The sequence below is a fragment of the Ixodes scapularis genome, unplaced genomic scaffold (assembly GCF_016920785.2).
Source record: "Ixodes scapularis isolate PalLabHiFi unplaced genomic scaffold, ASM1692078v2 PGA_scaffold13__105_contigs__length_92229423, whole genome shotgun sequence".
Lineage (NCBI taxonomy): Eukaryota > Metazoa > Arthropoda > Arachnida > Ixodida > Ixodidae > Ixodes > Ixodes scapularis.
In genome coordinates, this window is record NW_024609839.1 from 28,657,898 (window position 1) to 28,668,381 (window position 10,484).

General features: G+C 48.9%; 1 protein-coding gene across 1 annotated transcript; it reads right to left on the reverse strand.

The window, feature by feature from the left end:
* Positions 1-9,088: 9,088 nt before the first annotated feature.
* LOC120844634 lies at positions 9,089-10,012 on the reverse strand. The gene has a single exon (XM_040216498.1). It carries the CDS (start codon positions 10,010-10,012, stop codon positions 9,089-9,091), a length of 924 nt encoding a protein of 307 aa, XP_040072432.1.
* Positions 10,013-10,484: the final 472 nt, after the last annotated feature.

Here is a 10,484-nt window from a genome sequence, read left to right on the forward strand (position 1 = left end):
CTTTGTCCCATATAATACACCCCAAAATTTCAATTCGACGTACAGCGCCCTATACTCGAACAAACGGCCCCAAATTTTACCAGGGGCTTGATAGCCGTGCGGTACAACTGATTAAGATAGCTAATGTAGGTATTATTGACTACAAAAAAGATTATCGGATTTTTCTTCGCCCTACTGCAAAAACTCTATGTTTTTCTTTCTTTGGTTTTTGATACGTACTTGAGCAATTTAATAAGTTATATCGCACCGTTATCAAGCCCCTCGCAAGATTTGGGCCCGTCTGTTCGACTATAGGGTGCTGTACGGCGATATGAAGTTTTGGGGTGTATTATATGGGACAAAAAGGTGTAAGGTGATACCCTTTTTTTTTTAGAGTGAAAACGCTAACTAAGATATTCGAACAAGAGCTGTCTGAAGTACGCAATAAAATAAGGAAACGAAGATGCGCACCTAAGACCTGGTAGGATTGTGACGTAACGAAGTAAATCAAAAAACGCCATGAAGCTTCCAGAAAGCAGAGATATTCTTAGTGCGATACGAAATTAGAAAGTGAGGTAAACATAAAGCGGGATAGACACATTGGAAGTAGACATGAGGTGAGGCATCCTGCTTGATTAATGAAAATATTCAGAGGAAGGGGTCGAATGGCTGTCTAAAGCAAATAAAAAGGATACAAAGGCAACCAGAAAGTTTCAGAACCACTTGAATTGACGAAGTCATAGAACAAAGAAAGAGCAGAAGTATATTGGCATGCCTGAGGGTAATCAGCTTGAAGGGGATGAGACACTGGAATATATAGGAACACTAAGGACCGATAAGGTTAAGCAGCCATGGATACATTGGAAGTGCCTTATTAGTGAAGGATAATTCCAGTTGAGTCAATCGGACAAAAATAATGAGAAAGTAACGTGTTGAAAAGTATATGTGGGGCAGTCAGGCAGATGCATTAATGATAAATTAAGGGAGCATCATCTGGCCACGAGATCTCGTTCCGGCGACTTGGCGGTACACTGTGCCAGGTGCGGGTGCGCGCCACTTTTTACTTACACTACCATTGTGACGCGGCACACTAACCGAAGAACGAGACAGATTGCGGAGGATTTTGACATGTCACGTTGCGAGGAGGGTTTGTGGTGTCAGTTCGCCGTCCATTGCCTTGTTAGGTAGCGAGATTTCTTGCATGTGTCTTTACGAAGCGAAATTGTAATGACATTGATAAGATTGGCGGTGTTTTGTGTTTTGGTGGTTCGAAGGTTTCATGTTTTTCCTAATAAAAATTCAGTTGTAAGTCAGCGCTTGTCGTGTACATTCCTCTGACTCGTCCTTCGTCTAATCTTTGCGCTTTTTTTTTTTTTGGTTGTAAGACACGAGGGCGTTTCGAGTCCCCTGAATCTCATCGCTCGGCAGCCAATGGCAGCTTAAGAAACGAGGGGTGTGGCGAGTCCCGTGCATCTCATTACTGCGCGGCAGAAAATGACACCTTAAGAAACACGGAGCGTGGTGAGTCCCGTGCATATCATTATCGCTCGGCAGCCAATGAGAGCTTAAGAAACAGGGGGCGTGGCGAGTCCCGTGCATCTCATTATCGCTCGGCAGCCAATGAGAGCTTAAGAAATGCGGGGAAGGGCGAGTCCCGTGCATCTCATTATCGCTCGGCAGCCAATGGCAGCTTAAGGAACACGGGCCGTGGCGAGTCCCGTGCACCTCATAATCGCTCGGCAGCCAATAGGAAGCGAGCATGCCGGCCGTGTCGCGGCGGTCGCCTATTGTTCGCCGCGACCTAGCGGTAGCCGCCGCAGGAGCATCGGGGGGCAATGGCGACGAACAGCACGTCAGACAGTGTCCCCGTCGTGATTACGAAGGAATTTAAGGCAGTTACGAATTCGGAAAGTTCCTTCGGTAGCCGGTGCCGTCGGCGCAGAATCATCGGGAAGTAATAGCAACGAACACCACAGAGGACAGAGGGCGATTACCAATCCGGAAAACTTCGGTAGCCGGTGCAGAATCATCGGGGGGAAGCAATGGCGATGAGCAGCACAGTGGACAGTGTTCCCGGGGTGATTACGACGGGGTTTAAGGCGGTTACGAATCTAGAAAGCTTCTTCCGTGGTACCAGTATGAAGAAGGGAAAACTCCTTCGTGAATCTGGCCGCGTGTACGACGTGAAGGAGGTCCGTTTCGACAGACAAGTGGATGTCACGGAGCGCCGTACTCCGCTAACAAAATTAAGCGTGCCCGCAAAAAAATGTAGTTGGCGTTGAGTGGACCGTGGTAATTATGTACGTTTATTTCTGAATCAGCTTGACAATAACTGGGCGATTTTTTTCGCGCCGTTCCGCGATTCCCACTACTATCTTCCTGTAGGCTGATGGAAACATCCAAGTGTAGGCTTAGGTGGGCGACCGCACTCCGCTTCTCGATTCCGGTGAAGTATTTGCCGCATACTTTAGAGTTTGCCGTCGGTGTCGATGCGGTTCCATCGTCGCTAGAATAGAAAAAAGTTAATTGTATTATTCGTCAGCAGCTTAAACAAAGCGCGAACAGAAAGGTAAGAAACGCCACTAACCTGTATGGACGCACAAGTCGCACCTGCAGGTCGATCAGTACTCCGCCTCGTACGGCCTCGAAGGGACGATGTAGTACTTCCTGCCGTGTGCGATCTTCGACGTACTGTTGCAGCCGACCACGCAGCAATTGTTGCGGCTTTCTTGGTGCGGAATAGCCATCTCAGAAATTACAACGCTAACCGGGTAACCCACTACAACGCACAACCAACTCAGCGACTGGCAGAAGCTCCCCGATGCGATGGACCCGTTTGCCGCTAGGGGCGCCCTGGTCGGGGCTTGAATTAGATGCGCACGGTTCCTATGACAGCTTCAAGTACCACTGCAATGAAAAAATAGGTTTTCTGAAGGGAAACTTATACTAAACAAAACAATTGCCAAAAAATGTACATTCTTTCGATCTTTATTAAGGCCGCAAGATGCAATTTAGGTGCTGAATTTGGAGGCCGCAGCTTGCTAAGCCCCGCCCCGTGCCTACAAGGTGCTTACATCTCTATACACGAACTCAGCTCTGTGACGTCACGGCGCGGTTGTGGCGCGACGATCGCACTTCCGGTCTGGGGCTGTGGGCAGAAGTCCCCATGCCAGACGTGAATTCCTGCGTTGTTTTGAAAGGAACCAGGCAGAAACCTGCCTTCTCGTCAAAAACGCCGCGAGTGGGGCCGTACCGAAAGTGTCGAGAAAGGTTTGGAGGTCATTTTTCACGTGCTCGGTTCGTCCGAGAATCTGGATATGTGCCGTGAAAAAGGGAAAAGCAGACGCCGTCGGACAACGATTGCTTGGGCGGGAAGCACTTTGGGTTGAATTGACGGATGCTCGTGGTCATCAGATTTATTTGTTTTGTTCCAACATGAACGCCAGAAAACCGTCAAGTTGTGCGGACCACCTGCGGACTACGTTCAGTGCGTCTTAAAGTTCAAACGGCCGCCTGATCGTTCGAACTGTTGTCTGCTTTTTCAAACGTTTCTGCTTGTCGTCTGTTCTCTTAGACGACGCCGGCCCGCAGACCAAATGTTGGCCCGGTACTTGCGATAAGAAGTAAGTGCAGGCCTCAAAAGACTTAAATTTGAAGGTAGGTAAGCAGGCCCGATGTAAACAGTAGGTACAAAGAGATGTTGATCACTGCTACCAGTGACCATCAACGACTTGTCATGCCTAATTCACTTGGTTCGTATCTGCTTGCGATTTTCAGTATCGACGTCGACCATCTCAGCTACGATTCATGCTTTTGCAGCCCTAGCGGCGTCGCGACTGAAAATTGCGAGCGAAATCTCATCATGCGAATCAAGCTTTACCGTACATACTGCGGCGTCCACGCGGAATGAATCGCCAGATGTCACATTATTGACGCGAAGTTTTTCGGTTTAACGAGCCTCGGCAGTTTCGCTGACGCCGCTCAAGATAGAGAGACATTGCCAGGAAGACGTAGAATCAACAATTCGAACGCGAAAAAGGGCAGGGGGTCTCACACCGACACCGACAACATCGCATTTCAATGATTTGTTTACGGGCGACAGCGAGCTTCTTGCCCACACCCCCATCGCGCATGCGCGGCGCCGGTGGCGTTCGCTAGGGGCGCTCCGGTTTATTTGTAAACATGAGTTGGTGTATAGGCTAGAGAGATGATTGACCTGTGAAGGGTCAGTTGTAAATTTTTATCACCGTGCCGTAATACTAATTTAATCGACTTTTTATGTTTGAGAAGCAACTAATTAAGATAGAGTCATTATTGTTTCCTACCGTATCCTGAGATTGCTTCTCCAGCTTTGGTTTGAGGCGTTAACAAACATGGCTGCCGGCGTCTACGTAGTGCTGAACGAGCGTAGCTCGTTGAGTTTATTAATTTTAATCAGTGCGGGTCGATTTGGATTCACAGATGTGTTTAGGGGTAAAGTCACTGGATCCTGGGAAAGTAACGCCAAGCTCCGCGTGTGGTCGCCATCTTGGTCCATGAAATGAGCAATTTCTCCTTGACCCCTCCGTTCTTGGTGAGCCTATCTAGATTCGCTGGTGACGGATAGCTTTATTGAGTCGTTTTTGTATACCGAGATTTTGCTAACCACACACCGGCGAAACAGGCGTACACGTTCGTACCACCACCAGATGCTGTGTCGGTGCTTGGAGGCACTGAAAAATAAGTTTACTGTCTTGAAATGCGCAAGAAGAACAATATAATTGTAAGAGATCCATGGAGACGGGCCTGATTAATAAGGTGATCGCATACGAAGTGCCAAAGACTCTTATATTGAAGATTAACGCTTCCAGTGCGATGATGCTCCATGGTGATCTTGGCGCGACTGGTTTAGAACGACCCCCTGGAAGCTTCGAAGATTTCAATGGACCAAGATGGCGATTTTCATGGCAACGTAGGCCGATTAGCCAATCGCCTTGCGAGGTTTGGGTCGTCTGTATGTTAGTATATGTTTGTGTCCGGCTAGCAGGTAGGGAAGGCAATGGCGCTACTTTCCCAGGATCCAGTGACTTTATTTAGGGGAAGGTCTCAGTAACCGGCATAGTTTGCAACGAACAACTGTCTCATGTACGCGCCTTCAGAAGCGCGGTGCGGATGCTTGTTATCGTAGCGGGATTGGCCCAAGCCTAGCATCCCACATCAACTAATGTGATCTATCTGGCTTGATTTCTTTCTTTGCACGTGTTGATGCGGAATAAAGATGTTGGTTCTAGTAAAAGAGGCCCCGCAACATGGTTAATTGTGCAACCGTCGTGACTGCGACCATGGTGTCACTACGGAGAGAATACCTACACAGGTAAACATTTGAGAGCCATTTAGCTGGAGGCAATCGGCCGATCGGCTCGTATCAAGTTAGTCCAGGTATGTTCGCGTCATTTCACTTCGAAAGAGAAGTATCTCTCAAGGTTTTCAGTGCATCTAAACTCCGAAATCGAGTTGTTGTTGTTGTTGTTGTTGTTCTTTTCACGTTTTAATTGTGCGTCATGACGCTCTCTCACCGTGTCCACGGATGCCATGCGAAAGTAATGCCAAATACTTAAAAGCTGAAATGACTGCATATTTATTTTGTTTCTTTGTTTAGTCGTCTCGGTTACTTTCTACCACACGTCGACAGACGCTGACAGGCGCTCGTATTGAACCGTCGCTCGCACATGATGGAACGCTAGAACGCCGCTTTCATGTTCGAGTCTTGCGATCGTTATAAACGTTTTTAGACGGGGGCCGAATAGCAGACGGACAAAGGCAAAAACGGGCTACGTGAACGGCGTTCATGTCTGCGTCCTTCGGGCATGGCAGACGACGATAGACGGTGGTGAAATAGCAGACGATGCCGGAGGCTGCCGTGCGACTGCTTGCACAACTCGCAAGCGTTGTCAGGTGCCGGACTAGACGCGCCGGAGGATGTCGGGAAAGAGAGACACGAGGCTTATTAGCGTGCTTGGCCAAGCAGCCAAGCCAATCCACTAGTAATGAGCGGGGCAACTGATCTCCGGGCGGCGTTTAGAGCGGGCGGCGTTTAGAGCAGGCCGCGACTTCCAGTAAACTGGCGTTTAACCGTGAAGATATTGCGCAGTATTTGTTTCTCGTTGGAAAATTACGAAAAGAAAAAAAAATACATGTCCCATCTATGCTCTTTAAAAAAATGTTTCAATGCAGTGTTTTTTTGTTGTTTTTTTAACGCAGTTCGTGGCAAGTTCCATGTATCTCTTTATCGCTTGGCAGGGAATGGCACCTTAAAGGGACACTAAAGTTTCAAAGATACATTTTTTAAAGTGCGTAATTGGGACGCGTATTATTTTCTTCTTTTTTTTTCGCAAAACGCAAATGCTTAATATTTAAGTCGTTAGGCGCAATTCAGGTGGAGGTAGCCCGCCCTAGGCCCCGTTCAAGAACGTAGTTAACTACGCTCCATTTCTTGGCTCTCTTTGGTTGGAGAGATGATTGACGTGTGGATAGTTCGTTGCAAAATTGTGTCTCCGTGGCAAAATAGAATTTTTATGGCGAATATTTTTTTACGTTTGAGAAACAAAAAATCTAAGGTCATAATTGTTTCCAAAAGTATCCCAAGATCGCCTTTTCTCCATTGATGTGGAACAATAACACTCATGGCTCCCGGTGTCAGTAGAGTGCTCAACGGTCTCGTTGACCTTGTCTATCGTTATTAGTGCGGGTCGTTTGGCGCTCACCGAGGTGTTTAGAGGAAGATCTCTTCAACCGACGTAGTTTGCACAAGTACGCTCCTTCGAAAGCTCTGTGCATAGAGCTATTATAATGTAAAAATGCTAGAGGCTCAAGTGGTGCTAGAGTTTATGCGACTTCTGGGACGCAAATTGAAGCAGACAGCAACCAGTCTGCTTTTGCGGTGCTCCTGTGCATTCCTATGGGAAAACGCGCGTGCATTTTGTCTCTTCGCCGGAAAATAGCATGGATTACTTTTGTTATTCCGGTCATACCGAAAAGTGTGTAGCTTTACTAACATTGTAAAAGTATAATTGCTTTCGTTACCGCATTTTTATTCATCAGTCAGCGATGTTTAGATGTGATGTATTTAAGGCCCATAATGGTTTTTCGCAGCAAGTATATAGAAACAAGCGAGGATTCTAAGCAAAATAGCAACCGAAAAGAATGTGGAGTGTGTTCAAGGTTCGCCAGTATTACGGTGACGCTTACATATCGCTAATATGCCTGTCCTATCACTATATGATACTGACCCCGTTGCGCATGCATACGCGCGCGCGAGCTTTTGCTCTACGTCCTTCGAGCTGCGGTGCGCTAACACGCTAACACCCCCCTCCCCCAATTCCTGTAACTTGAGGCGACGAATCGGCAAATCGTGTCGTCACGAAGAGCTATTGACTAGGGCTCTTTTAATCCGCCTTTTAGACGATTCTAATATTTACTAAAAAATGACTGACCACGCATTGCAATGTAGGTGTTTGAGGAATTTCTGCAAAAAAAACAACGGATAGAAGGCTATTAGCGATGTGCGCGGCCAAAAGCGTCACTGTGGTCAGCTTTTCACGATTGACCAAACCATGGGCGTATGAGCACTGTCAGATTGTCAACTTTGACGGTGTTTGTTTCGAATTGCGATGGCTCCTAGCTCCTGCTGTGCTTTTTAAACACACCATCGAAATCGTCGTCGCACCCGATGGTAAGTGGCCAGAACAACAACTGGTAATGTCACGGCGAGGCAAATCCCAGTCGTGACGTCACGGAGGGAAACCATAAGAGGGCGCCACCGAAACATTTCGGCGCTAATTCGCGGCAAGAACAGGGTGTCTACACGACTGTCTGTTTCAGGGTGAAGACATTCATTGTTGCCCTGAATGTGCCAGCGCCTGACGCTCTGGCGCACTCAGTGCGTGACTTGGGCGGTAAAATGGCGTCTATGCATTAGCCAAAGCTACGCACTCGAGCTGAGTGACACAGGATTGCGCGTGCTTCAAAATACATAAAAAACGATTGAGCGGAAAAATGGCTGAGATGTCACCACTCAAGCAAAAGACCGTCTGTGCAAATACTTCACTAGGGAGAATACATTCCACTCCTCTCAAATACAATAGCCTCGGCGCAGACAGGTTTTCTGGGCTTGGCGAAAGCCATCTATCGTAGTGGAGATCTCGGCTATTGGGCGGTAAATGATGATATTGATGATGGTTGTTCTGCATACTAAATTCATTGTTGTGAAAATGCGCGAGACACGTACCGCGCGCCACTCTTAAGAATAACATGCGTCTAAAATCTAGCTCAGTGGTGCGCTAAATACTTTGCTGCGCTGTGCCGCCATGATCTTCCCAAGGGTTGAACGTTGCACGTACCTGGTGCATCGACGCACTTTGCGCTACTTTTCAAACACGACTGGAATCAGAGGCTACGTTTACGTGAATGCGATCGTAGCGCATCGAATCGAGCGGGGACCAATCGCACGCAGCCTGTCTTCTTACTTCTTCCTCTTCTATCCAACTGCTACCAATCGAAATCGTGAAATCTCGACTCGATGCGCTACGGTCGCATCCATGTAAATGCAGCCAGATACGACACCGCCGCGGCCGCCGCGAACATCCACGTGCACTTGCGCGTGGACTGACGCTGGACCTCCACACCGTCGGGGCTGGATTCGGCGCTCTAGGCGTCCTGTCTAATGCAGATGAGCAGAGTGGAATGTATTCCCCCTAGTAAAGCATTTGGTCTGTGTATGAATGCGCTCTATGTTGTTTGTTGTTTAGCTTTACTTTACTTATTTTGTAGAAAACAACGATGGGTTGCGCGACCATGCAGGTCCGTAGGTCACCGTTGAGGGGGGAGGGGGAGGGGGAGAAAAGGATAAGAGAAGAGAAGAAATGAAGAAAATGAAAGAGAGAGTGTGACAGTCATAGTGTCGTCATCGTTGTCGTGTATGGATCAGGCGTATCATGGGCTGCAGTGCAATTGTTCGCCTAGGCGGAGGAAAAGCCGGACTGTCCCTGCGTATGGCGACTAGCACTCGGGAGTGAGGTTCTATGTCCATCTTGCTAGGCGGTTAGACCATCCTGGAACGTCAGTAGTGTCGCTATATTATGTCGCATAGCCGCGTGCGGCTCAAGAATTTGGCTAGCGCTGTTAGCATTCTTTCCGCCTTGGCAGCTGTTGCTGTGGGCCTAATCAGCGCTTCCAAGGTGTCACTAGGGCATCCGAGGGTGGAGTAGGTTTGTCTTAGTTCGTCCCGCTCTTGTTTGTACAGGGGGCACACACATAGAAGATGCTCGTCGTCGGCGGTCACCCTACATTTACCGCATGCGTCATCTCGGTGGTCCTTCCATTTTGCCAGGTAGGCGGGAGTGAAGGCGCTTTTGGTGCGTAACCTGTGAAGGACGGCTGTCTCGTTTCTCGTCAGGCGTCCGGGAACTTTAGCGGGTAGGGGTCCATTCTCGAGCTCCGGATTGCGTGCAGAGATAATTTGCCGCGTCAATAGGCGAGCGTCTGCGAAAGCGGGGACCTGAGAAATGGGGCAGTTTGGCTCGTCGTGGGCCCGGTCCGCGAGGGCGTCAACTGCTTCATTGCCCTCAATCCCGCAGTGAGATGGAAGCCACTGAAAGGCGATCGTCCATCCTCCCTTTTGGAGATTCTGAGCCTTGGCCATTACCTCCCGTGCGAGTGCAGGTGCCCTGTCGGGTTTCTCCAGGAGTCTTAGCGCCGCCCTAGAGTCCGTGAGCAAAACCAGGTTCCCCGGTTGTTTCCCATCCGTCATTGCCAGTCCCAGGCGGAGGGCTGCCAGCTCGGCTGTTGTGGATGACGCATGAAAGCTCAGCTTCTCCATTCTGCTGTGTCCTTCCGAGATCGCCGCAGCCGTAGCTGTTCTTCGCTGTGCTTTCACTGACCCATCTGTGAATGTCCGTGTCCATCCGTAGTAGAATTCTTCGATGTGCTGTGATGTGTGTTGATACGCTACTGTCGCTGGTGTTACTCTTTTCGGACCCATCTGCGCGATATTCATTTCGATCCTCACTGCGGGAGGCTCACTGGGCGGCGGTGGAAGTGTAATGTGGGTGGTTGGGCACCCAGCAATTTCTTCAAGGAGATTGACGAGTGTCGCAAGATGTGCACGGCGAGTCGCTATGTTTTTCACGAGTGATACTGTGCTGGGAGTTTCTTGCTTTCGTATGAGATGTCGTAGAGCCCGCTCTGTCGCTGCATTTTGCACTGTGTTTGTTCCCGATTCTACTAGAGTGTGACGCGATGATGCCGTCCGTGGGACGCCTAGACATATGCGCAGTGCCACTCTTTGTGCCCTTTCCAAGCTTGCCCACTGCCTGTGATTGAGGCCCAGGAGTGGGAGTGCGTAGAGCGTTCGTGCTTTGATCAGTCCATGGTAAAGTTGAAGCATCATGCGTTGTGAGGTGCCTCTTCGTACCCCTCCAAGGATGCGAAGGATGGACGTCGTTTTCTTGTTGTTGTTGAGGACTGTG